The 27046-nt window shown below is 45.2% G+C and overlaps 9 protein-coding genes across 9 annotated transcripts; 3 read left to right on the top strand and 6 right to left on the bottom strand.

Moving 5' to 3' along the window:
- Nucleotides 1-19: 19 nt before the first annotated feature.
- L203_102144 (uncharacterized protein) lies at nt 20-2285 on the top strand (the record flags this gene model as incomplete). The annotated part of the gene is made up of 5 exons (XM_066211572.1): nt 20-760; nt 808-874; nt 924-1100; nt 1150-1694; nt 1749-2285. 5 exons carry the CDS (start codon nt 20-22, stop codon nt 2283-2285), a joined length of 2067 nt encoding a protein of 688 aa, XP_066067669.1.
- A 495-nt stretch (nt 2286-2780) lies between these two features.
- Nucleotides 2781-6306, bottom strand: L203_102143 (uncharacterized protein; the record flags this gene model as incomplete). The annotated part of the gene is made up of 7 exons (XM_066211571.1): nt 2781-2846; nt 2897-3762; nt 3812-5631; nt 5675-5727; nt 5775-6071; nt 6120-6158; nt 6211-6306. 7 exons carry the CDS (start codon nt 6304-6306, stop codon nt 2781-2783), a joined length of 3237 nt encoding a protein of 1078 aa, XP_066067668.1.
- Nucleotides 6307-6979: 673 nt separating this feature from the next.
- On the bottom strand, nt 6980-8339 carry L203_102142 (cutinase palindrome-binding protein; the record flags this gene model as incomplete). Its single annotated transcript, XM_066211570.1, has 5 exons — nt 6980-7045; nt 7092-7879; nt 7928-8015; nt 8067-8195; nt 8250-8339. The coding sequence occupies 5 exons, from the start codon at nt 8337-8339 to the stop codon at nt 6980-6982; spliced, it is 1161 nt and encodes a 386-aa protein (XP_066067667.1).
- A 264-nt stretch (nt 8340-8603) lies between these two features.
- On the bottom strand, nt 8604-13442 carry L203_102141 (uncharacterized protein; the record flags this gene model as incomplete). The annotated part of the gene is made up of 8 exons (XM_066211569.1): nt 8604-8742; nt 8795-9011; nt 9178-9331; nt 9381-10469; nt 10517-11381; nt 11433-11980; nt 12027-13079; nt 13125-13442. The coding sequence occupies 8 exons, from the start codon at nt 13440-13442 to the stop codon at nt 8604-8606; spliced, it is 4383 nt and encodes a 1460-aa protein (XP_066067666.1).
- Nucleotides 13443-13637: 195 nt separating this feature from the next.
- L203_102140 (uncharacterized protein) lies at nt 13638-15591 on the top strand (the record flags this gene model as incomplete). Its single annotated transcript, XM_066211568.1, has 6 exons — nt 13638-13739; nt 13787-13836; nt 13882-14302; nt 14349-14873; nt 14919-15286; nt 15336-15591. The coding sequence occupies 6 exons, from the start codon at nt 13638-13640 to the stop codon at nt 15589-15591; spliced, it is 1722 nt and encodes a 573-aa protein (XP_066067665.1).
- A 156-nt stretch (nt 15592-15747) lies between these two features.
- Nucleotides 15748-16311, bottom strand: L203_102139 (uncharacterized protein; the record flags this gene model as incomplete). The annotated part of the gene is made up of 4 exons (XM_066211567.1): nt 15748-15827; nt 15875-15896; nt 15949-16024; nt 16202-16311. 4 exons carry the CDS (start codon nt 16309-16311, stop codon nt 15748-15750), a joined length of 288 nt encoding a protein of 95 aa, XP_066067664.1.
- A 1417-nt stretch (nt 16312-17728) lies between these two features.
- Nucleotides 17729-20704, bottom strand: L203_102138 (uncharacterized protein; the record flags this gene model as incomplete). Its single annotated transcript, XM_066211566.1, has 10 exons — nt 17729-17851; nt 17913-18795; nt 18843-19048; nt 19101-19133; nt 19177-19255; nt 19304-19683; nt 19738-19856; nt 19913-20099; nt 20160-20341; nt 20389-20704. The coding sequence occupies 10 exons, from the start codon at nt 20702-20704 to the stop codon at nt 17729-17731; spliced, it is 2508 nt and encodes an 835-aa protein (XP_066067663.1).
- Nucleotides 20705-20964: 260 nt separating this feature from the next.
- Nucleotides 20965-22986, top strand: L203_102137 (asparagine-tRNA ligase; the record flags this gene model as incomplete). The annotated part of the gene is made up of 6 exons (XM_066211565.1): nt 20965-21049; nt 21097-21482; nt 21531-22180; nt 22223-22304; nt 22356-22841; nt 22894-22986. The coding sequence occupies 6 exons, from the start codon at nt 20965-20967 to the stop codon at nt 22984-22986; spliced, it is 1782 nt and encodes a 593-aa protein (XP_066067662.1).
- A 187-nt stretch (nt 22987-23173) lies between these two features.
- L203_102136 (uncharacterized protein) lies at nt 23174-25961 on the bottom strand (the record flags this gene model as incomplete). Its single annotated transcript, XM_066211564.1, has 5 exons — nt 23174-23418; nt 23478-25082; nt 25130-25550; nt 25606-25733; nt 25793-25961. The coding sequence occupies 5 exons, from the start codon at nt 25959-25961 to the stop codon at nt 23174-23176; spliced, it is 2568 nt and encodes an 855-aa protein (XP_066067661.1).
- Nucleotides 25962-27046: the final 1085 nt, after the last annotated feature.

The following is a 27046-nucleotide window of genomic DNA, read 5'->3' as shown; positions in this document are numbered from 1 at the left end:
GGAGGACGAAACCCGAGAGATGCTCTCGGCTGCACTCAGAGTCATTGCAAGGTCAGCAACGATTCAACTTGAAGAGGCAGCGACATTTGCATCTTGTCCAACAACCCAAGGTGGAACGGCAGAGCAGACGAAACCACCATACCAAACTCAGACAGGATTGGGAAAACCGGCGTTTCTTCAAAACCAAACGCTCTTTGAGCAGCTACAAGCAAATGATGCCATTTCTTCCAAAGAAGCCAATCTCCTTGATCGTTATATAGCAAATGCTCCCAGAAAGCTTCCACCCCCGGCACCAGACACTCACCCAGCTGATAAAGGCAAGGGAGTGCCATTGCCTCTAGACCTGAAGACAGCTGGTCGAGGTAGCTTTGTGTTTGTCGAACCCAATTCAGCTTCTTCAACCCTTACTTTAAGCTCTAATAGGCCTTCCCCTATCGATTCCTTGATCAATGCAGCTCCGCGACTACTATCTCCGCCAGCTGTTGATAATTATTCTTCCCACAAAATTAATCATGGAGCCCGGGATTCTATTGTGCAACCAGAAAACCCGAGCAATCGGTCTACGTCTCAGGATCTGACAGAACCCAATCAGTTTACCCTTGCAGCAAAACGCATTCCATCTGTTACAATACCTTCCCCAAGTCCTCCAGTCGCAGACGAGTCACGACCTGAGCAGAGTCTTCCCAAGAAAAGAGAAGAAGCCACAGTCACTACAGCAGATATTACGCCACCCATCGCTATTGCTCAAGAAGACGAGGATGTATGTACTATCTCATTCTACAAGTATTTGACTAACAGAGGGGACAGGCGCCTGTGGCCTTACGAGCCTCCAAAGTACCTTCATCGCGGATCGGTCGACTCTTTCACTATGGCTGTAGGTGGAATATTGCTTATAATGACTGTACGGCTGATGCCAAGATCAGCACTGGCGGCCTCCTTAAGTTGGGGTGCTGCTTCGGAAACTATCCGACGTTCAGCAGGAGGAAGCCAAAGTCAAAACAGTGTGTTTATGAGCGACACCAACATACGGAGACTTGTCTCAACATTGGGTAGAATGCGGGGCGCTGCTTTGAAGCTGGGTCAATTTATGAGTATACAAGGTTGGTCAGCCCTTTTTCATCTACTGAAAGTTCACTAACCATATGACAGACAACCATATGCTCCCTCCTGAAATCGAGAAAGTACTTCATCAAGTACAAGCTCACGCAAACTACATGCCGGACTGGCAAATGTCCAAGGTCCTTTCCTCAGAGCTTGGCTCTCAATGGCAAGACCTTTTTCAAAGTTTTGAACGGACGCCTATCGCGTCTGCGAGCATAGGTCAGGTTCACAGAGGAACATGGAGAGACGGTAGGGAGGTAGCTGTAAAAGTCCAGTTTCCAGGCGTCGCAGATAGCATCGAAAGTGATTTGTCAAATCTTTCACTTCTCTTGAAAACTTCTGCTCTTTTACCGTCTGGCCTGTATCTACAAAACACCATTGCTGTCATGCGCAGGGAACTACAAGACGAGTGCAACTATGTCATGGAAGCCGAAGCAGGACACCGGTTTTCTAAACTTCTCAAAAACGATCCATTCTTCATCGTGCCTCAAGTGATAGATGAGGGTTCTACAGGTAAAATTTTGACTACAGAATGGATGAGCGGAAAACCTCTTAGCCGTGTGCGTAATTTAAATCAAACTACCCGCGATCTAGTACGTAAAATCTGTTTTCTATCATGGTTTACGAGTAGGGCTCACAATAAGCAGATTGGTACAAACATCATCAGGCTCTGCCTCATCGAGCTCTTCGAATTTCGATTTATGCAAACGGATCCTAACTGGGCAAACTTTCTCTTTGCTTCTTCTTCTCAACCACAAATACAACTCATTGACTTTGGGGCTAGCCGAGAGTATACCAAAGAGTTCATGGACAAATGGTATAGGCTGTTAAAATCTGCATTGGAGAATGACAGGACGAAGATGAAAGAGGAGAGTCTGGCTTTAGGATACCTGACGGGGGAAGAAAACGAACTGATGCTCAATGCCCACCTCGATTCCATGACTCTAGTTGCATCACCCTTCTCTTACGATGGTCCATATCCGTTTGCTAAACAAACCATCACCGAATCTATTCGCGCTCTGATCCCAACCATGCTGAAACACAGGCTAACACCTCCTCCTCCAGAGACATACTCTCTGAATAGGAAATTGAGCGGCGCATTCTTGATGTGTGCCAAGCTAGGGGCGAATGTGGATTGTAAAAAGCTCTGGGAAGAACATGTTGGAGGATACAAGGAAGGATAGATTATTCTTCAACTTGAGCAACCATTTTGTCAAGTACACATTACATATACATCGACATGGAATCGGGTCATGAAACATTACCCAAGTCTTAACGCAGCGACCGAAACGCTAATGAAGGCCAACTATTGCTCACAGAGACAAGACAATAGCCTGATGATGGCAACGAGCTATGACAAAACAACCAAAATGCCCAGCTACAATAACCATCCATTCCATATACACCTATCATAAAGTGTACAACTCTTTATCTTATAATGCTATGACTTGGAACGATTACGTCTATACAACACAATCTGTTTAATCACAAATTCTTATTCAAATATGTCCTGCATACACCAAAGAGTATAAAACATGCTTTAATCTCATCAGGATTAATAATCCTTTGCATCTTTCCACTTTCATTCTTATCACGCCCAACTGCAAGTTAAGACTAAACCTGGCCGTGAGTTACAAATCACATACAATTCTTCAAGTCGGCAAATGTTTCGTTATAACCTATTCGTCTCTCTTTTCAAACTTGGCAATAGCTGCACTCACTGATCCCCTGTTGCTATGCCCATACTACAATAACCTTCATTAGTTTTATCATTAATACTTGAGCGGATACTCACTCTACTTGTGGGCCTGTCACTACCTCCTGGAGTTCCTGGCCTACTACCAGCTTTCTTTAGTCCTGCATCGCCTGTAGGACTACTCGCCCTCACTGGACTATCTGGCCTTGTGTTTTCATTAGACACTGATGAATTCGCAGTACGATGTCCAGGGACAGGTCTTGGTCCCCTAGCAGCTCGGGGGCCACGAAGTCGTGAAGTGTCTCCAGAGATACCACGTTTCAGACCGCCAGCAGGACTAGCAACCACAGTGTCATTCTCTTTCACATCTTCCTTGGGTGCTGAGGCCGAAACATAATCAGCAGGAACAGAATGCTTGTCATCGGATTTAGTAGAGTGAGTAGAGAGAATGGAGGATCGCTGAGTGGCAGAGCTGGGCACGTTGGCTGGCGCACCTACAGACGTAGGCGGTACAAAAGGCTCGTCTTCATCACTACCCGCAGCGTGATCTTCTTGCTTGCTGTCGGTTATAGGCGCGTCTAGGCCGAGGGCAGAAACAGGATTTGTCGATTGGGATGTGGAAATCAGAGGGGCAGGCACTACAGCGGACGAGGGCGATGGTGTTTGAGGTTGGATCAGAGGTAATTCTTTGTGCCTAGGAGCAGGACTAACAGCCCTGATTCTCTCCTTCTGGAGCTCCAATAATTCGCTTAAATCATGATCAGCTCCCAAGCTACTTCGAGAAATCCTTTGATCAACGAGGGCGGTCCTCTTCTTGACAGGCATAGGCCTGTCAGTTTCTTTCAGTAGTTTTTCATTGAGAGAAGGAAGAAGGGTAGAGTAGTGAGTGATAATAGTTGAGAGGAAAAGCGATGGTGTACGATCGCCAATAGTCAAATCTGTCTCAAATTGAGGTCTAAGAATTGCTAAAGCCATGTCATTTTAAGTTTGCTGGGTCTCACATAAAACACTTACTCCTACCCACTGATAGAGCAAGTTTGGTAATATAAACCTCATCTGCTTCAGCGCTCTTCGTCTCATCTATCATGTTTCTGAGATGCTTGATGAATGCATTGAGCACAAACACCTGTATCCCACTCAACCTTCCCAAAACACTTCCCACAGCACTCCTGACATCTACCTCTTGATCTGCTCCTATTGCTGGGTACACAGCTTTTGCATCCTCCCACCCTTCCCAGCCCATGACCGGTGGGTTGAGTTCAAGGAACCACAGTTTGATAGCATTGACTGCAACCGGCACGTTGAATTTTTGAACAATAGCTTTGATGTCAATAAGAGGAATTTTAGGATTGTTGATCGCATTTCGAAGCATATGGGTCTCCGTGAGTGGGACTTCGTATATCCATGCTCTTCGGCGTTCTTCTTCAGGGATCCCTCTATACATCTCTACAACTGCCGCAAGCATTGCTTCAAGAACTTCTGGAATGGCCCCCTTCTCTCTCTTTGGCGCATTAACCAGACTCTTCCATCCTCTGTCCCCAGACCACTTTCGAAGATCAATGCCAAAATTGACATCGGGCAAATCAACTTCAAGCGACTCATACACGTGAGGTGTAGGACGGAAAGGTCCAGTACGATTGCCTTCGATAAGAGCTTTAAGATCCGCTTCCGGGTTAAATGCTTCTACGGAGAGGGTGGTAGGTTGCTGGAGTTTTGCAAGGGCATGAGGAAGACGAGAGAGAGCAACTTCATACTGTTTAAGAACAGCTTTCACTGCCGCAAGCCTTTCCCGCTCCCATCTCTCCCAGAGCCTCAAACCACGTTCAATGTGTTCTTCTAGCTCTAGCCTTCTCTCCTCGGCGCCCCAAACAGCGTCACGGTAAGCTTCTTCTGCTTTGTTTGCTTCCCTCCTCAATCTTACATGTTGGGGTTCGTCAGTGTTACTCAATGAAGCAGGAAGATAAGATTGGTACTGCTTAAAGATGGAGGGGATGTTGTTGGTATTGATTGAGGAAGGCGAAAGGGGAGTATGGAAGTTGAGCGATGGAAGATGAGTAACGTTTTGATGAGGGTTACTTTTAAGTACAAAGTACGTATCCTCGCCAGCATCAAACCCTCTTCCTACACCGGTACGGGAGAAATACCCGAGCTTATGCAATTCGCCAGCCGCATCCTTGCATCTCTCCCAGTCTCCCCCAAGACCCTCCAAGTTCTCTACCAGCCAATTCACCAGCTCTTCGCCCGAGACCGTCTTTTCATAAGTCCCTAAAATGGTGCTTCGTTGACGACTAGCAAGAGCGGCATTGGATTTAGTGGATAGTGTAGATGGAGGCTCTGAATTAGGCGCGGGTGTCGTAAGAAGATAAGCATCCAAACGATGAAGGATGTCCTTAATTTGGACAGGAGTCAGAGAAAGACCAGAAATCAGCAGAGGCTGACTTTGATCCAAGCTTGATTGAGAGGCATGGGAGTGAACAGGGTCTGATCCATGGACATAAGGTTTTCCAAGGGGATCAGTAGGGGGAATAAATCGCTCTTCTCTAGGACTTGTGGGGCTTGCAAGATTACTGCTATCAAGATCTTCAGATTTTAGAGGACTAGGCGGCGCCGGAAGGACTTTGCCATCGACAGAAATGGTGTTTTGATGTTTGATAGATGAGGATACCGAGTCGCTGGAAGTAGATGCAGCTCGAAGCTTCTCTGAGATTCGGTCTGCCACTGTACCATTCCGTCGAAGATTGTTGTTGTTGCCCTGTTTGGAAGGAAGCGGTTTAGGGGAATGCGTGTATGGATCAAGTGGAGGTGAACGAGCACTAGCAGGTGCGAACTTGGCGCTAAAGACAAGTCAATGGAGTTGCAATGACAACAATCACCTACTCGTCTTCGCTATCATCAGCTGCGCGGGTTTTCGTCAGATAATTCTTTTTCAACTATAGTCTTTTAAACAGTTGTCCGCATCACCAGAGGGTACACACACCTGCTCGAGTTTATGAACATCTTTTTCCCAAATGACAACACTGCCATGCTTTCCCAAAATGTCCGCTCTGGTTTCCTTGATCCGCACTTCATGCCTCTCTGCCCACGACTTCCATCCTAATAGCAGCCTCTCTTCAAGCTCTTGAGCCAACTTTTGATGAGCTTCGCCTCTAGCGGAGGAGGCGCCACGGAGAGAGAGCAAAGTGTGGGAGAGGGATGATGATGATTCGGGAGAAGTGCTGGGGGACGGAGGATTGAGAAGAGCTATGGCAAGATTGTGATGTGCGCGTGCTTGAGACTAGAGTGTGTCAAATGGCATGCAAGCCGGGTAATAAGTACGACCTGCCTCAATGAATACTGTAACATCATTGTTCTCGAGACAACCCTGTGTCTCAAGGTCAGTGTCGTCGACGCTGACTAACTTTCCGGCAGCCTACCTGTTCCAAATTTTTGAACAACACTTCAAGGCCCGTTCTGTAGTCTGGAGACCAGAAAGAGTTATAGAAAGTGGGAGGGAGGGTGACAGGGGCCATTGTCGCCTGCTATTTATATGTGAGCCGCAGACAACGAGTGGCAAATGGGTGAGAAATGGTGACAGTTGACTGGACTTTAGTGTGTTTTATTTAATCGGTGTGAGGAATATTGAGGAAGAAAGAATTAGCGTATGACGAAGGAGGCCCGTGCGAGACGATCATAAGAGAGATGTATGCTGGAAGCGGAATGTTGTTCCAATGAGAAATTAGGCGTGCTGATAGAAAAGTTGTGATGTCATGGTTTTTGCGACGATAATTATACTTGAGAGTTTCTCTGCATTTCTTTTGTGTATACATAGAATAGTGTTTATTACTTTAGGCAAGTATCAAGATCATCCTGTAAGTGGAATTCAAACATTCACATAGTGAAGCAGATGAGAAAACAGTTAATCATAACCACATTAATCAGAGACAAATGACTATTACGCTACTTGCTTGTCCAGTTTCAATATCACCGTCATATGGCCTTCGATAGCACAGTTCGGGAAGCTAGACTTTGGAACGATATGTGAAGGCATTTTTTCTTGCGCATGCTATCCATTTTTGTGCATTGGTCTTGCCAGAAGATAAAAATTACAAAACGTACTAGATGACAAATTGCTGGTTAAAGTAGTGACAACTTGGTGAATGTATTTCTATCACGACTTTATGCCTTTTGAAAATAAGCTTTCAGTTACTTGGTTGCTTTCTTCGGTATTTGGGCGGTAGAGTTTCTCTTGGCCCATCTTAAGCCGCAAGCCTAAGGACACCATCAGTTTATCAGTCAACCCCCAAAAAACAATTACGTTGCAAAGTGTCTTGGGCCCCAATGGTCCTTTTCTCCATTCAGGACTGTCCGTCCTGCCACACGTTACACAGACATACATTGTCTCCCCTTCTCCTCCGCTTCCTCTGATGCTAATTGACTTTTGCTTCTTTCCTGACACGGCAAGAGACGCTTTGGATGGCCGTCCGACTCTATTTTTTGTTCTTTCACAATTTATAGGAGAGGAGGGAGAAGAAGGGCTGGATGGGGTAGACCCAGGATTACCGTTTGTGAATGTCGGTTGGTCAACGTCAACATCTAATTCAGCTTGCAAATCCTTAAATTCAGCTTGTAATCGTTCGTTCTCCAGCTTGAGTTCCAAAAAGGCATCAAGGGATTGCTGGTCTTCTCCAAATCGCTCACCAACCCTCCTCCCCATAAGCCAGATAGCCTTGTGCTTGGTATCTGTTTGATGAGCCCCTCCTGGAACGACTGTCCCATCCGCTGCCATTGTCAGACCATCACTATGCTCAGCCCCGGATATATCCTCTCCGATGCCCGTAGCATGTCCCCGAAGCTCCCATACGACGGGACCTACACCATTAGAGACAGAGCTGCCATAGAATGGTCCGCCAGAGTTGTGGTCACTATGGGAGCCAAAGTTGGCTCTCGAGGGTGTAGGTGCGATAGAAAGCATTCGAATATAAGCTGTATGACTTTCACCAAGACGGGCAGAGCTGGGTGGGAAAAGTGTCTGAGTTTGGATGTTGAGAAGAGGAGGGGCCAATAGAGTGTTAAAATATGTCTGCAATTGCGGACGGTCGTTTGCTAACATAGAGATTATCAGTTCTCACATTGGTTAAATACAAGGCGTACCAAAAACGAGTTCGAAAAAGTCACGGCCCTCCAGTTCGCTAGGCTTTTGCCCAAGCATGTCACTCACCGAAGGTGATGCATAGATTATCTGTGGATATTAAGATCAACAAAATCTCTCCATTAGAGATGATGAGCTGACCTTCCACCTCCACGCTTCTCCATTTTGGTATTGACCGCTTCCTGGTGTGATTGCAGGCTTGAGACAGAATGCAGCAGAGCCAATTAGCTCTTTTAAAAGTACCTCTGGCCATCGTTTTCTCCTCATGAACTAGTCATCTGGGATTAGTTTTATTTCTACTCGGCCCAAAAATAGCGTTCCCACCTCTGCTGCACCATTTGTGGATGATTCTCGATCATCATTCAGAGACACTTGATATTTTGCTCCTTCCAATGATTCTGCTAACAGAGACATTGTTTTATTATGAATCGAATGAAAGGAGAAGACAAGAAAATTATAAAAGAGAGATGCAAATGACATATGCAAGTTGAAAAAAATGTTCAATCCCGGAGGAGGTATGTCACCAGTAAAGAGTAATTTATTTAAGGGCCAACAATCGAGGCCGAGGGGGGCTTCTTTTGGAAAATCGCAGTATAATTAAGAATTTCTACCATCAGGCTGCAATATGCATACTGGAAGAACAATGCAAAACAGTTGTCATCTAATCTAAGCACCTCTTCATTCCTCGTCTTCACTTTCATTTTCAATAGGTTCTGTATTAGCTTGAACCCACTCTCTTGCTTTTGTCTTTGCTTTTTCCTGGCCATCAACATCACCTATTCTTTGCTCGATGTTTAACCATTTTTTGAATAAGAACCTTTATCTCGTTTTGAGCATAATTTCTCGCGAACAGACGAAGATAAACTCACTTGGCTCGTTTTGAATTCAATTTTTGTGCTAATGCCCGTTCTATTAAACCTCGGACACCTTGAATATCTCTCGTCTTGGCCACCTGGTCAATATATACACCCCACAAGTCAAGGCGTTTAGGGAAGCGATCAACAAGCCCTTCAAAGAGAGTTTTGCCTCGCTCAGCGTCGTCGTAATTGAATTCAAGCAAAGCGATTTTTTCAATTGTCTCAACATCTGTATAAGAAAGTTAGCACTGCGTGTTCATCGGTAACCGCATTATAGAGAAATGAAGGAACAGCATCCGCCAATGAAACTTGCAACATATGTCACTCATATAGGGACATTCCTGAGTTGGCATTGTCCACTGTCCACTCAATGAACAGAGAAAATCAATACCTACGTTTAGATTTATCAAGGCTTTTCATGCTTCGGGGCAGAAGTGCTCGAGCCGCTTCAGTATTTCCTTTGCTGAGGTAGAACTCAGAAAGGCGTGTCCAAGATTCCGGATGACTGGAGAATTTTTTGATGATCTTCTTCATTACCTCTTCAGCCGCCTATATCATATTTCAGCGCAAGAGTCAACAAGTGCCTGCAATAACTCACTTCGTCTTTTCTTGCAGCTTGCAGAGCTTCTGCGTACCTCATGTACACAGTTCTTTTATCGTTGTACTGTGCAGCTTCCTCAAAAACCTTTTCTGCACTTTGCGCGGTGCCAAAACCGATTTCCAAGTTTATAAGCGCCATCCACACATTGAGCTTCTCCTCTTCTTCTCTGTATGGGATCTTTTCTAGAGCTTGCCGACCAATCTTGCGAGCTTTTTCTATTTCGTGCAATTGCAAATGAAAGGACATATATTGAATCCACAAGTATGAAGAATTTGGTGATGCAAGAAGTGCTCGTTCGTATTCTGATATGGATGTTGGGCGAGCAAAGGGGGCAGAGGCAGTGAGGTCGACATTTTTTGACTTATTCTTTGTTTGTGTAAGGGTTCCTTCTTCGTTCTCATCTTCAGATTCCGACTCGGGTTCCACAGCGGAGACATCACCAGACCATGAGAAAGAATCAATGTAGAGAGCAGTTTGGGGAGTAGACTTGGGTTTTGGTTTGCCGCATGGAGCTCCAGCCTCTTCTCCCTCACCAATAATATCTTCACTGGTTTCCTCGTCTTCGTGCCCAGACTCTCCACTTTCCTCCTCGCTCTCCATAGCGGCATCTCCATCTAGACTGCCATTTTCGCTTTCACTCTCTACGCAATCGTTTTCCATTTCTTTATCCTCTTCTTCTAATTCTTCTCCAAAATAGCTTGCCTTAATACCGAATGAAATCTTTCCTGTCTCGCGATCGATATGAGTAACTTTGGCTTTGACTTGATCTCCTATTCGAAAGCCTTTCAGAGCTTGCCCCACGTCTGCCTTCTTGTTGTCGGTGATTTCACTCTTATGGCATAAACCCGAGACATCACTTCCGTCAATTCTCAAAAACATGCCATATGCTTCTATTTTGCGTACAGAAGCAACAACTTTTTGTCCCTCTGCAAAGTCTGCCAAAGTGAGCGAAGCAATTTTTTTGGGTTGACGAGAGGGAGTTTTGCGCAGAGTGACTTCAATAGAGTTTGATGTGGGGTTGATGGACAGTATTTTGCCCGAGACAACATCATTAAGGGTGAAGCGGGATTTCCAATCCTTGACGTACTTGAGACTTGTCAGCAATATTTCCACGTATGGATGCTGGTACTTGCCTCATCGAAAAGTTCCTTGATCATAATACGCCCTGTCACATTCCTCCCTAGAGAAACAAATACACCGCTTTCAGCAATGTTCTTCACAAAACCTCTGATCTGCTGACCCTCCTTGAGGTCAGTCACTGTGTTAACCTCCTTGTCTACCATGTCTGTCTCTCCGACTTCGACACGGGATTTCCGAGTAGACAAATCGACAACTCTCTTGGCTTTGTCAACGTTGATAATAAAGCACTTAATCTGCTTGCCCTGTGTCAAAAGCCTAGAAGGTGAGACAAGAGAAAAATCATCGGCGGCATCACAAAGATGAACACGACCCCGAAGATTATTGCCAATCTTAACCATCCACCCTTGTGCTGTTGGTTCAAGAACAGTACCATCAATAACCTGTCCCGGCTGGATAGAGTCAATAGCTTTAACGTTTACAGAAATACCTGAGGCGCTCTTATCCTCCTTATTGACAGCTTTGGCGGTGGGTGCTTTTTTAATGTTAACGATAATTAAACCCGAGATGGGATTTTTCGAAACGACAACCAGGTTCTGGATCTTTTCCCCAATTTTGAGTGTATCACGAATTTCCTCAATACCCATATGCCGTTGATTAGACAAATTGCTCAAAGACAAAAGAGCCGTCAGGCCCAAACCGTCAAGTTTGACAACGACTTGTTCAGTGTGGATCTGTTCAACCTTGCCAGAAATGACATCACCGACAGAAAGTTTTTCGGCTGCCGTGGCCGGTGCAACAGCAGTGGCTTGTTTGACGGAAGCAACAATGCGAGGAATTGAGGTATCAACGAGAATAACTCGTATTGTGAGGGGTTTGCCAACGTAAAACGCCTCAGAAAGAGTCTTAACATAGGTTTGGCTACAAGAAGACATCAGCACGCAATATCGCAGCTTGGTTAACTTGGCTCACGAGCATTCTGAGTGAGGGATAAAAGCCCTCAATTTGCCAAACAGCTCCACCTCAAGGCCCTTGTCGACAATCTTTAAAACCGATGCAAGAGTAACCTGACCCACATAAACGTCTTGTATGTTTTGGGGCACTAACACATCTGACTCGACAAAAGTTTTTTTCAGAGTAAGGACAACCCGACTCCTGGTTGGCTCAACATATAGCACTTTAGCTTTAACTTGAGATCCAGGTTTAAATCTCTTTTGAGGCTGTTTCAGCCTAATATCAGCATAGTGATTAGGGTACACCACCCCATCAACATTGCCGTGCACGTTGATAAACAGACACTTGTCGGTTAACTTCCTCACTGTACCCTTCAGCACTTGACCAATTTGAAGCTCTGAGACTTGCATAAAAGTTTGGGAGAGAATGGATTGTTCGAAGGAAAAGAGAAGGACACCATCCATAGGAGAGTGGCCAATCACTCGGGCGCGGTGAAGGGTACCAGGTTTGAATTGCGGAGTAGATGAGGATAAGATTGGAACACGTTCATCGGACAAGTGACTTATCTAGTTACAACGTTAGGATCACCCTACCTTTGTGAATTAGACGCACGTGAACAAATCCATTGAGACTGTCATGAGTTTTGACTACAACACCCCAATCTTTGAGTATTCGCACAACTTTAACACTTTGGTATGTCTTGCCAATGGCAATGGCATGCTCGAGAGGTATTTCATCGCCTTCTTGCGTAGCGCTGGTGAGGTCAAGGACATGAGGCAGCGCGGAGAGACTAAACGTGCGAGCATTAGTTGCAAGGTTATCGTACACTACTCGAGCTCGGATTTTTTTTCCAATTTTGTATCTCTCTTCGACATCATTTTCTCCTAGAGGCAAGTGATCCAGATCTATTGTACCATCAAAGAAGCCAGCAACTTTGACATTCAAGCCCGTTGGCAAGACTGCAGTGATTAATGAGGTCACCAGATGGCCAGGAATGATGGAGCCAACAGTGGTGACTTCGCTGATTTGAGAGCGGATAATGTCTTGATGGGTCAATGACAGACGGTAAACTCGACCGCCGGCGGCGATGGAAGAGATAATAGAAGGGAGAAGCTGACCAGGCACCAGAGTACCTGAGGGAATAGTCTTGGACACCTCTTCTTTAGAAACAAAACCTTCTACAGAAGAACCTTTATCTGTGTTTAATCCAATACCAACAGTCCATCCCTTGTCTTCCTCAGACTTGACTTCGCCCGTAAGGAAGTATCCTGTTTCCAAGTCCTTTTTGGAAACTTCTGAATTAACCTTTTCAGGAATAAGAGTAAGTTCGACGCGAGCGGCAAGTCTGATTGTTTCTGTGGATGGATATTGAGATACAAAAGATTGACTAGCTGTTGGATATAGGGTCAATACCTTTGCGGGAATATATTGCCCTGGCACGAAAAGTTGCGCGAGGTCAGGAGCCGCATCTTCATTGTCTGACTCCTGTTCTTCTTCTTCATCTTCTACGGCTCTGGCCTCTTCGGCAGTGAGTAATTGTGTGAGTGTATTGGAGATTTCAGTGATAGGTACATGGGCGAGCAAATTGTTGGGTAGGGAGAGAATCAAATGAAGAGGGTGGATGGTGTGGACTCGACCAAGAACGCGAGTGCCAGGGACGAGACGCTATTTAGTGTCAGCAACTGTCAAAATATGACACGGCACATATACCTTGTGGTTTAAGTGCTCTACACGAATAGTATCCTTGTCCATTTCCTCCTTCTTTGCATCCTGGTTTTTCTTCAGCCTCTTGATTTGTCTCTCTGTCATTTGCCTCTTCCTTTTTTCCCCTTTTGAGGCCTTTACATCCTCCTCTGCTTCTTTCCTGCCTTCCTCTCTCACTTGTTTGAATTCAAACGCTGTTAAACTTGATCCACCTCCTCTTGGAAAATCAGTCTCGTCCTCTTTCAGCGCAGAAGTGAAGGCTGGTGCTGTTCTTGGTACTAGTTTTGAGCTTTCAGTGGCGCCTATTTCTTCTTTTCTGCTCATTTTTGTAACTACTGTTAAAAGTTACCTTTAAAAACTAAGATTAAATGCAAGTGGTCTTGAAATTCTGCCAGGAACGAAATGTGGAAATAATATGTGGGAGGATGTAATAAAGTTTAGTGTATCTTTTGACGCGGTTTACTTTGCTTTACTTTTCTACTTTAAAAGTTCATCTCCTAATCAGAAAATTTCAATTTGATGAGCCTTGATCCATTTACGACTCCTACAAAAAGAGCGGCTTTTTCCTCCACTGAAGCTGGCCTAAGTCGGCCAAGGCCATCTGGCGCTTCTCCTGCCTATGTAAGATTAAGTACCACTGTCAGAGAGAGATGCTGACATGAAGAAAGAGCTCCAGAAGACATTCACTCTATGGCATAGAAGACAGAGTTGTGCTAGAGTAAGATGCTTTGCCTTTTTGTGACCTGGTCGATAACTTGGGCAGTCTCGGCTCAAGAATATGGAAAGTCGGCTTCTCGGGGGAACCAGAACCACGGGCTGTCTTTTTGGCATTGGACTCGTCATCAAACAGCACCGAGGCATGGGATCTGGATATAGGCTCACTGGATGGTGCGCGCAAAAGTCGATCTGAGGGAAATCGACTGGCGGGAGTGCGAATCGCAAACAAACTAAAGGAGACATTTGTTAAGCACCTCTTGGCAGACTCAAAGCAACGTAAAGTCATCGTCACAGAAAATACTTTTCTTCCGACATACATCAAAGAGCACATTGCTCGTGTCCTTTTTGACAACCTACGAGTACCATCTGTCTCTTTTACGCCGGCAAGCATCCTCGCTCTTGCTTCTTGTGGTCGAGTTACTGGACTCGTTGTTGACATAGGGTGGCTAGAAACGAGTGTTACGCCTGTGCTTTTAATTCCCAATACATTTGTTGCCCAGCTGACTATTACAGGTATACAACTCCCGACCACTCTTTCCCCTCTCCCGCTCAACTCCTCTGGCTGGTAAAAAATTACACACTCGAGTAAAGTCCCTTTTATATCATGAGGCCATATACATTTCACCTCCAATATCGCTCAGTAACCTTACAAGAGAGAGGAGACAAGGCGTCCCGGCGGATTTGCTGAATGACAGTTTCGTTGAGAGAGTAATTACCGAAGGCTGCTTCGTAGGATCGGCGTTCATCGAGCCGGAAGAGAAACAAAATGTCGAGATGGAGGTGGATTTTCTTCAAGAGTATAAATGTGAAATCGAAGATCCCCAGTTGTTACACACCCTTAGAAAACGCTATCAACCATCTTCATCTGCTTCTGACATGGTCTTTTCTGTAGACTCTTCCGGTCATTTGCAAAGGGGCCACGGGACTGTCATTGTCCCAGGATGGGCTCGGGAACGAGCAGCAGAAGTCTTATTTGACGATGACGATGAAACAGAAGGAGAGTCTGTACCCCATGCCATATTGAATACACTCCTGAAGGTAGACCTCTTTTTTTCATACAAGTATCATGCTGAGTTGATCCAGTTGCCAATCGACCTTAGATCGGAACTTGCTTCGTCGATTCTAATTATTGGCGGCGTCTCTTCCTTACCCAATCTCATCCCTCGTCTCCGAACCATCCTTCTTCAATCGCTCCTTCCATTTTCGTCAACTTCAGAAGAGCACCAACAGATGATCTCACCTTTGAACACACCTGCTGCTAATCGAGAAGAAGCTCGAGCCTGGAGAAAACGTACGAAAGAGCCTTACAGAAGACTTCACAGCTTGGTGAATGAAATAGCTATTCTCAATGATCCTGCTCCTATCGACGGAGAAGTGAAGGGAGTTAAAGGCGGGAAAGCGCCGCGGTGGGTTCCGAGTCTGACAACTTGGGTTGGAGGCTCTCTTGCTGGGTAAATATTAAGTTACTTTATTTTGGCTATCTGCTGACAGAATTTACAGAGCCTTAAGAACCGGAACGCCTGAAATGACCCGCGAAACGTATGATGCGCAGATTTCAGCTTCCATCTCTCGTGGAGAGGCTTACAAAGAAGAGTTGGAAGAGGCTTACTCTGCTGTTGCGTCTCATGTTGGAGTCTCTGTGGATGACCTTCGAGTAGGAGAAGCATATGTCGACGTAAGAGGTTTGGGAAGAAGAAGAGGGTGGAATCATGGAGTAGGAGTTGTTGCTGACTGGAGTCGGAGTGTTAGAGCTTGAAGATTGATAAATTTTTCTCTGAGATTGTTGGTGAGGTGCAGACAATTATCATCATGATCTAGATTTGAGGATGGCTAAAGGCAAGTAGAACGGATATTTTGCCTTTCACACTGATCATGACTATTTATTTGATTGAGACGATCCCAGCGCAGGGTATTATGGGAGCCGTGATGCTTTGCATGTTATACAGGTGGTGATACAGACCCAAAGAGCGAATCGCTCTATATACCTTGCCTCTGAACATTCTTAGTTCTAGTCGTCAGAATCCTTTGCTCAAGCTCACCTTTGACTTTCTTCCTATTCCTCTATGCCTTCGTTTGCACGCCTTATGGAAGGGCCCAAACTTGCTCAGAATACGGGGATGAGAGCGCTACTCAAAGATGATCGGACGAAGACAACACCAAGGACAAAAATGGTAGCAGCCCTAGCGATGCTATGGTTCTCTTGTCAGTGGTCTCTCTTTTCAGTTTCAAAAGTTCTGCCGAGACGTTTCCAAAAGCTCTACGTGTTCTCTCCATTTAAATCTCCCCTCTATTTCTGACACTATCCTCGTAACAATTGCTAAGTCGTTCGACGATCCGACATTTACCAAAAAAGATTCTAGACATACTTAATGTTTCCCTCCCGGTATGCAGGATTACTTATCTGGTCTTTGACGATAGCGGTGAGCGAAGGCGGAGCTTGCGGGTGAGCCGGGCCAAGGTATTGCGGTTGAGACATTTTTCTTTCAATTTCTATCTTTGTGAATAGTTTGATAAAGATTAATCAAAACGATTGAAAAGTAAGAGATAGGCAATTCGGAGTTTTCCGAACGCCGCAGCATGTGGCACTACTGCTGTAACCATGAATTCTTGTAATTGACTTTTTCGTAAATGCTGATTTACAAACTGCACAGTACAATGGACTTATTGAATGTATGCGTATGTCTCTGATCACTGGTTTGGTTCTTAGCACTCCAAGTGACCGGAGACATACGTATACATTCAATAGGTTATGAGCCTCGACATAAACAATAACATGAACCTCCAACGTGTTGTCGTCCTACGTGGTACAGAAAATTATGGCAGCTGGGAATACTCCATTTGAGCCTACATGTCTTCCAAACGGATGAAGATGAATGAACCTCCCTATATCACACCAGACACCACACCTACAGCAAAAGAAGCTGCAGCCTTGAGTGAAGCCAGTCTAATATTTGGAGTTATTTCCCAATCACTGTCTGAAGAATTTAGCTTGGATCTAACTCCAGAAAATCGAGACTTCGATAATCTAAATCCAGTCAGTCTGTGGGATGAACTTAGGGAGAAATACTCTGCTGTAGTCGGTACCATACATGTTCAACTTCTCCAACAAATATGGAGAGGCAGCACCCAAGAAGGGGAGGATCCGTCAAAAAGGATGACGGAGATACACTCAGCATATCTACAAATCAAATCAGCTGGGAAAAGACTCTCTGAAGGAAGCCTAGTTGCATATGCGATGACGTTAAACCTACCAGAGTCCTATAATGCTCTGAAACAGAACCTCTGGCTTTGAGAGAACTTGACGATACCAGCGACACAAGCAGCGATCAAGGCTGAGTGGCAGCGTAGGAAGAATGAGGAAAATTCAACAGCTATCATGAACAAAGCAGTGTATCGGAACTCCCAAAATAATAATGAAACTCACGATGAATGATACCGAGGGAAGAGAGAGCGGTCCGAAAAATGGTGCACTATTCACAAATCCCCAAGCTATAACACTTCAGAATGCAAAGCTCATAGAAGCCGACAGCAAGAAAAACTCAGAGAGAGGGCTACACAAAATCCAGCTACATTGAAAGTGGACGAGGAAGGAAATATTGATGCCTACGCTTTGAAGGCAGTACAAATCACCAACATCAGTCCAAACACTATGATTATGGACTCGGGAGCCTCTCACCATATGGTCAATGACAAGTCACTACTTAGAGTGCTAAGAACCAAACCAGTGGCCGGAGACATACGCATACATTCTAATAGGACTTGTTTTAATATATTGGAAGGAATAGGTTAGATATTATTATATATTCTATTCTTTTACTCCTGCAGTAACTCTATGACTTGCCTCTGACGCTGTATATATATGGCTATTCCATCTCAACTTCAACAGGCCCACCCTATTGGCCATCCTCGATATTGCCTTCAACTTGGCCATTCTTCTCAGCCTGGATCCGGCTGTCTTTCTCTGTCCTTGACTTCATTTCCCGTAATTTCTGTCTGTCTTCATGTACTTTATCGGCCTATGCGACTTGTTAGTAAACCTTTCCCAACGCACGCAAACTACAGGTGAGCAGAACGTACTTTAGAGCCCCATTTGGACCAAAGAGCAAGGGCAAAATTTCTAGATGTCACCTCGTCTACACTCCTTGCCGCATCTCCTGCTAGTTTAGTGTTATAAATTCCTGCGACTGAGCAGAGAGGTGGTCTTTCGCCTTGTAAATCCCTGGTCAAGAAACCTTCCTTTTCCGCTTTAGCCCAATCTTCTATTCTGATTCTTCTCCACTTTTTCAGCTCTGATGAATATTTCCTATCCCACTCAGCCCTCTTGGCCAGCCACTTTCGTATGGCCCCATCTCCATGCACTTGACCTATCCTTTCTCGCAGTTCTGGTTGGAGAGCTGGTATTTCTTCAATAGACTCTAATGGCCGGATACTGCCATGTGCAGAAATCCGCTCAGATACGAGGTTGACTTTGCCAAAGAGCGGTTCGCTGCCGTTCACAGTGACGATACATTTAGGAGATGTACAATTAACGTCCTTCGGGGTTGAGTCAATGCTGGAGGATAAGACAGATACAGTCTCTGATTCTGCTTCTGATTGCATTTCATCAGGACCTATAGGTCGAATGTTGGCATCATCTGCAGCGGTGGTAGCAATAATGGGTTGTGTGAGGTCAAGAGTAATTGGTCGACTTGAAGATGAAGAAATGTTTGGAGAAGAAGAATTTGAGGAAGCACTCAGAGACATGGCGGAAGGTGAAACGGCTGATGGGCCTAGGTTACTCGCTGGTAGGTCAGAAACCGAAAGAGGTGCTAAATGAGCAAGTTTGGTGAGCTTTGCAGTGCGGATAGGAGACTTGAACGATGACATTGATCTTTCCTTCTTGAGTGAATTTCGGGATTGTTTTTGACAGAGCTTTGTTTCCAAAGCGTCACGTGCTGCATTGAATGCCCAAATATTAAAGCTTTGCTCAAGTTAGTTTATTTGCTGCTTTGAATACGGTACACTGACTTGGCACAAGCTCGATACATGTATTTGGAGCTTCTCGTCCAACTCAAGGTAGGGACTACATGACAACATCCCTCGTATATCTGCAAATGAACCTTTGTAGGTTTGTACTTTTCTATTTTGGCAAGTTGATCTGGGTATTGATCGAGAATCGCCATTGCAGGAGGGTATTGGGTCGGGTCGGCTGCTTTGTGAGCTATATATACTATCTGATAACGGACTATCAACATTATACCAAGTCTGGTTTGGAAAAACACCTACCTCGTCGCGTAAAAGCTCAGCACCACCACCGATCTGATTTACTCAGCTCAACTCATATTGCGAATATCACACATACAATCAATAATGGACATAAACCTCCCAAAGAACCTTGATTGATAGGTGACACTAATGGATGGGTCAGGAGGTTGTTTGGACTGCCCCAAAGTCAGCTATAGATTGTGCCATAGTAACATTTTGCTGACCAATACATCTGGATTTGTTCTTGACAATGCTTCTTGGTCCCATCAGACATATCGATATCAATCCCATCACCAGGCAACGGTGGCCAAGCACAGCTAGGCTTGTAATGGAATCCCGAAGATGGAATAAAATCACCTCCATCCCAACCTCCTATACTTGGCATACTATGTGTCAAATCCACCCATGGACTCACTAAACTCGCGCCTGCCGGCATGGGGAGCCCCATTTCTCGAATAACGACTAGTAGTGAGATAATCATACCAGCCCCTGCAGAGTCCCCCATTAAAACAATATTGGTGGGCAAAATGGGCTCATAAAGCATGTCTTTTGGCGGTGAGATGAGGAAAAGATAGGAGGCAAGACAATCCAAGAGGCCACAAGGCTGCATTTCCGTCTTTAGACTTTTGTATATGAGCAGGCAGGAAACTACACTTACAAAGGGATACTGAGGAGACAGGCGGTAGGCAGGACAGAATGCTCTGGCGCCCGCTTTGCGTACGTGCCGCTGAACTTGATAACGATGAGTTTCTAGGGAAGAAAAGAAGAATGCTCCACCTGAGTCAAAGTCCATTAGAATGATGCTGGCGTATGTCAAACGACATTTGACATACCATGTATGTATAATATGACCCGATCACTGAGCACTTTTCTTCCAGAGTTATCAACAATATTACCAATCGTGTTGAGACGACGAGGTAAATGTTTGACATTATTCCACCGTACTGTTGCCGGTTGAGCCAGGTTTTGTGAAGACTCTTTAACTGCTTTTGTTGTCCGTCTGAGGTAGTCTTTCTGCATCTGTTGCCGTTTTCAGCACTTATCAATCAGCAAACAAAGACAGAGTAAAGCTGCACTTACCTCAACCCATTCCCCTGCCAATGGCCTCCGTCGAACCTTCCACCATTTTTCTCCGCCAACCAACTTCAACCCTCCTCCTTCCTTACCATCTGGTCCGTATTGAACGAGGTGTTTGGCCAGTATCTCTTCAGCGTCCCTTATGTTGGATTCTGGTACCACAACCTGATCTCGCTTGGCCCAATCTTCGCGGTCGTTAATACCTTCATTAAACGTCAAGCGAAAAACTCACGAGGGGTGGGCACCCACATCGCTGTGAACCCTTGCAGCTCTTCTATCCCATGATGGCTTGCAAACTCCAGGAATTGCCTCACTATTTGAAGTCCCTCTTCGTAGCTTAACTGGTCCTCAGGACCGCTCCCTGGACCTCCTGATTCCAAGGGCTTTTGGGAGGTATGCTTGCGCGGACGACGAGAAAGAAGGTGGCTGCAAAAGATAGCTATAGCTGTTGGTATAACAGCTAGTGCTACAGATGGTGTACCAAAGCCAGTCATTCCTCCTGGATCATAAATACAAATAGAAAACGCATTTGAATATTTTGTAAACATTCTTCAATGTATAAAAATAGTTGATATGACGTCATTAAATTATGTCGGAGATTGATTAAAACTCCGGAAACGGAAGTAGATTAGGAATGGCTTCAAGCATGACGTGTTAATTTGTTATCTTTTATCACTGCCAAACGTTTATACTTAATATTTCGAGTCAGTTTCAATGGAAATAATAAAGTAAAGCCTTGTGATCATTCTATCTCTCGTCTTTACTTACTACTGATATCGAGAGAATGGCGAATTCCAAAGCACCCACAATGGCTCAGCAGGCACAGGACGCAGCTTCAAAGCTTGTCTCGGCAGTCACCAATACCCTTACACTGGATGAAGGTCACAAGTCTGGTGAGTCTACCGAGCTGGCCCTAGAATGAAGCTGATGTGCGATAAAGATGCTCCAATGCTTTATATTGACGAAAAGGCTGGGTCAGATACCGACGGTACAGGCGTAGAGCTTTCCCCATTCGCTACCCCTCTTGCAGCATATCAGTCCCTCAAACCTGCTCCTGCCTCTGATGCCGACCCAACATCGGTTGCAACCTTTATGGTCCGAAAAGTGGATTCAGTAGAGCTCGCAGAATGGGTCGAGCTCACAGCAAGTGCCAAGAAGAAGCTAGTAAAGAATATTGAAGGTTGGAGAAAGAAGGAAGCCAAAATGGCTGCCGAGGGCGAGAGACTCGAAAAGCAGAAAAAAGAGCAAGAAGAGAGAGAAAGATTGAGAAGAGAGGAAGCCAAAAGTGTTGTTCTTATTGACGACCCTTCCAGAACGTCCGAAAAGGCGAGTTATTAGCAAAAGTAATCGCACGGCGAGCTGACTATATTGTAGGTCAAAATTTGGGCTGTACCTGGACTGGTTGGTCAACGAGTCCGTCTTCAAGGTTGGGTCCACCGATTTCGTCCTCAAAAAGCCAATTACTTTGTTGTTCTCCGAGACGGTTCTGGTTTGCTCCAGTGTATCCTCACTGGTGATTGCATTCGTACTATTGATGCTCTTGACTTATCCTCTGAGTCGACTATCGAGGTTGTCGGCATTGTAGAGAAAGTTAAAGATGGTCAAACTGCACCTGGCGGCGTCGAGCTCTCTGTCGACTTTTGGAAAATCATTGGCAAAGCTCCTACGGGCGCTGAGGCTCTTGAGTCTCGTCTCCAACCTGACACTGAAGCTTCTATACGAGCCGATCTTCGACACCTTGAACTCCGAGGCGATGTTGCCTCATCTGTCATGCGTTTCCGTGCCCTTCTTCTCCGCTCTTTTCGGGAGTTTTTCCATCACAATCGTATCACCGAAGTCACTCCTCCTTGCATGGTGCAAACTTCCGTCGAAGGAGGTTCCACCCTTTTTGAGTTTGACTATTATGGCAGCAAGGCATACTTGACTCAGAGCTCTCAGCTCTATTTGGAGACTCTATTGCCTAGCTTAGGAGACGTTTATTGTATACAGGAGAGTTTTAGGGCTGAAAAGTCTTTGACGAGGAGGTGAGTGCTTTTTTCTTGGATTACACATATTGATACGAGTAGACATTTATCCGAGTATACACACCTTGAGACTGAATTAGTGTTCATTCAATTTAAGGATCTACTTGATCATCTCGAAAATTTGGTATATTGCAAGCCCAATTCTTTATCTCTGTTTCTGCTAACGCAATCACAGATTTGTGATGTTATCGACAACCTCCTCGCTGACCCTGTTGCTTCTGAAATTATTCGTACTCTCAACCCCGACTTTGCCGCTCCTCAACGACCTTTCCTCCGCCTCGACTATCGTGATGCCATCAAGTATCTAAACGAGCATAATATCACAAAGGAGGACGGTACCGATCATGTCATCGGCGACGATATCGCTGAAGCAGCAGAGAGGAAGATGACTGATCAGATCAACCGGCCCATCATGCTCATGCATTTCCCCAAACTCCTCAAGTCATTTTACATGAAGGCTCTTCACAGTGCTCCCGACTTTACAGAAAGTGTAGATGTACTCGTTCCTGGTGTAGGCGAGGTTGTTGGTGGAAGTATGAGGATAAGCGATTTGGAGGAACTGATGGCTGGATACAAGAGAGCTGGCATCCCTCCTGACCCCTATTATTGGTTTAGTGATCAAAGGAAGTATGGTACCAGCGAGCATGGTGGCTACGGCTTGGTATGTTTTTCAGCTTATTGCCAGATGTACCTATGACTGATGAATTCTTCAGGGTGTGGAACGATTTATTGCATGGATTTTGAAACGATACACGGTTCGAGAATGTTCCCTTTACCCTCGATTTATGGGACGTGCTACTCCTTAAGTGAGCGAAACCGAAATCAAGATGGGGTGACATTTCTTCGATTTCTATAGAACATGTAATGCATATGACTTTGACTGGCGATACGCGTCTGATAATGATTTGGTTTTAGGAAAACAAAGCCAAAAACCCATGAGCAAAGTATATGCAAGAAATAAACAATATGAATACAGTTAACATCTATGTTTGATTATAATGTATCAACTCCCTTTCCTACAATAATGTCAATCACAGGACTCATTGTCCAGTCGATGCCGTCGTCAACCCCCAGAACCCGTAATTTTTCAATGGTGTGCACCCCTTCTCTGAGCGCTACAAATCGTATCCTCGCCGATAAACTAGCTCCGGGAAGCAAAGGTCCGCAGCGAATGTCATCTTCCAATGGAATAAGGGCTGGTGAAGCGGCAAGGTGAGATGCCAAGGCGATTTTCAAATCTAATGAGCAGTTCTTAATCAGCCGAAACGACATTTACCTAAACCTAATAAGAACTCACCAGCATCATTCAGTGTCGAGTCAGTTCCTCCACCCCTCCTGCTTTTCTCGAAAACATCTCTTGCCCTCGTATCCCATCGCTCATTCTTCTCCCTTCCCGGTATGTTAAGTCTAAACCGCCTTACCTCATTTGTCCTGTTGTATACAAAGACTTCAATCGAAAACGGCATTAGAGGCTTAATAGTTTGGCGGTTTTGGGGCAGTGATAGCTTTGTCGAAAGCGGGTCTTGGGCGGAGTGAGGCTGTAATTGAGGAAGGACTTTGATGGACAAAAGAAGACCATATCCAGTAGATTCATCGACAGAAGTCGCACGCCTGGAGGGCAGCCCACGGTTGGCTTGCATAACTTGACTGGGCAGCATTGCCCTTCTCTGTCCAGCACCTAATCCTTCCCGATCCTTGTATCTTTCCTGTTGTGAGATGAGACTGGCCAATGAGTACCGTTTATCTCCAACAATAGTATTTGTAGACCAAACAGGCATACTCAAGGCAGGTGGACGACGATGGCTCTTGGAAAGGGAAAGGGAAGAGCGCTTATGAGGAGGTGGGATCATTTGGGAAGGTGGTTGGCTAGCGTAGAATGGTGTGAGATCCAAGGTACAGTTCCAGCGTGAATGGAAAATTCCAGTTGGATAAGTATATGTACGACCTCTACTAACAGTGTCCGCAGAGTCTGTAGTGTCCACACCAAGGGTATCGCGAGCCGAAGGAAGATAGCGATACGGGCGTCCAACGACAGTGATGGCCACTGGTCTTGTTTCCTCTCCTCTGCCCAAACCTCTAGCTACAGCCTCTTCAACAGCATTATCCTTTTTCTCCCCTGTTATTTCCACAGAATAAAGAAGATTGTATTGTTCAGTTGAATCTAGGCGTATCGGGAAGATATTTGACTCTGAAGGCCCCTCTGGTTGACATGAAAGCTTGGTGGTGATAAAGGAGCCTTTCCCACCGACCTCAATATTAACACGAGTTATCTCAAAACCTTGAAGATGAGTGGGTTCAGAGTTGTTTTCAATCTCAATGAGAAGAACGATACGGCGTTCACCTTCTTCTGAATCCCCATCAGGGCTCGGGGAGAGCGGTAAAAGCTGTGGTATAAGAATTGTGCGCATCCTGACTCGCAGTCCTGGGGCAAGAGTAAGTACTCGACGAAAAGATTTGCGTAAAGTAGTTGATAGAGTGGGGATGGTGAAAGTTGGAAGATGGCCTCGCTCGCGGTGAAGACCTGTAGATGCTGTTGAGGGCGTAGCAATGAATGGTGCCGATGCAGAAGTCATTGCTGAGAGGGGCATGGGTGAGGGAGGAGGTCCAGAAGGGATAAAAAGATCTTGCCGTAGAGACGAAGGCAATCTTGTCGTGGGCATAAATTCACCTTCACCCGCAAGTCCATCCAACAGATCAATCTCTTCCATGGCGGCCCAATCTTCATCCTTGCCCGAGCCACGATTCCCAATTCCATCTGTATGAACCGTTTCTGTACCACTCCTGATAGATATGGTATCCATACTCTGGCCTTTGCGGTGTGTCTTGTGATTATTGTGTTGACGAAATGTGATGGACGCTGTCAACGCAAGAATCGGATTCTCAACAGGAGTGCGAACATAAGCTATCCAAAGAATAAGACGTGGCCAAATGGATATCTTCAACACGAACCAATTGGCACCTCCCCTCTCCATACTATCTCCCATCTTCCCTCCCATCTGAAAACCCTTCGCTGCCATGCATGGCCCTCTCTCCGTTTCCTTCCTTCCTCCCATGGCCAAGGCTGCTCTTCCACACCACCTTCCCAAATCACAACCCCTTCTGCACTAGCATATTGCTCCTCATTCAGAGGCATAACCGGAAATGGATTTGGTGTTGCTGGTGGAAACTCTGGATTATGTCCGGCATTGCCACTTGATGCGATCGAACGAGGCGTTGGTTGATGGAGATGTGCAGAGGATGGAGGCGCCAGTGTTTCCAAGGTCGTAGATGCTGAGAGGGCTGACGGCGTGCCGACCTCTTTGCTTTCAGACTGCGATTTACAAGAATCTGAAGCAGGCAAATAAGGAACGAAGGAAGCTGCCATTGTAAGCTATCAAATTCCTGTCTGTCAGTCAAATACAAACTCTGAGAGCAACTCAACATACTTGTAAATGATCCACAAATTTCAACAACTCTGATGTGGGCTCTCTGACATCCACCTCAGATCCATCGGATAGGCCTGCTAACGTTTCATCTGGCAAACTGATTGCCATAAAGTAAGCCAGCTTTTCATCTGCAACGACCCGTCAACAACACCTCTCATCGCCATCCCTCTTGGTAATCCCTACTGACCAAAATATGCCGAATTCCTTATTGTTCCCTTCTGTATACTAGACCACCAGACAGGCAGGTCATCGTCTGCAGGCGATGGATCATACGTAGATGCCTCTGGGATGACCAAATTGATGGTTGAGCTATGGAATATGGATTCATATATATTTGCAGACGGCCGAGAAGACATGGTTGAAAAGGTAAAAGATAAAGACAAAGTTGGGAAATTGTACAAATTCATAGACATAAAGTCGTGACGTCACAATTTTTTTAATATAACAAACCCAGTGCAGCATTTTGACACTCCTGTGTTTTAGCAAAAACTTGCAACGCAACATAAAAAAAAACGATTTCATGTACGCTTGGGAAAGAAAAAAGCAAAAACCTCCACTTCCTGAACTCTCTGGTGGTCTCCCACCCTATTACTAACTGGGCGCTCATACAGTTGACATGAGCTATTAATCAAACGTTGCTGCTTTTCCAAAACTGGGACCAAACATAATTTATTCTACATGAAAACGTTACATGTTATTGCCTTTGGGATATCTCTATGACGTATCCAACTATTAACCAGACGCTCATCCAGCAAGTAAAGACCAAATTATCCCCTACTGTCTATAAAAGTTGCTATCATCCTTTCTTCTGGGAAAACTCCATGTTAGATTCATGCTTACGCTTCCTGACCATTCTTCGGTTGACATTCCAACGTCACCGTACAAGTCAACACACCCTTGGCCAAGTGGTGCTGTCGATGAACCTGGAAAACATTTCCCAAGCGAGTTTTACCCAGCAGATTGGTTCGTCGACGGTGTTATCAGTCATTATTGGCCCTCGCGCGATTACTGTATTCAAACTTTCAATTTACCAAATTCATCTGTCAAGTCATCACTGTCCTCTTTCAGTTTACTAACTTCTGTAGACAAAACATCTGGCGATTCAGCTTTGCCAGTTGCGATACTGAATTGACTTTCCAGCTGTGTAAATTTCTCTCAGTGTTTCATTTGCTTCATATACTCTTCTAATGTTTTTGTCGTACTCTCTAAACTGCTTCATGAATTGCCTGTTTTCGCCCTCTGCTGGTGCATTTGCTGTCTGCAGCCCTGGAGTATATTGGCTGTCAGTTGTAGGAGGAGGTGCGCTGAACAAACTTTCATAATATACGAATTGTGGGGGTAAGAACCAAGAGAGGCAAGCTCTCCGATTCAATCACTTTCTTTGTTACTGACAAAACTAGAGCAACTTGCGTTTAAATCTGCCCTTATGGAAGGAGGACCG

This window comes from Cryptococcus depauperatus, chromosome 2 (genome assembly GCF_001720195.1).
Source record: "Cryptococcus depauperatus CBS 7841 chromosome 2, complete sequence".
Classification (NCBI taxonomy): Eukaryota; Fungi; Basidiomycota; class Tremellomycetes; order Tremellales; family Cryptococcaceae; genus Cryptococcus; species Cryptococcus depauperatus.
The sequence above is the reverse complement of the archived record's forward strand: the minus strand, read 5'-3'. Positions and strand labels throughout refer to the sequence as shown.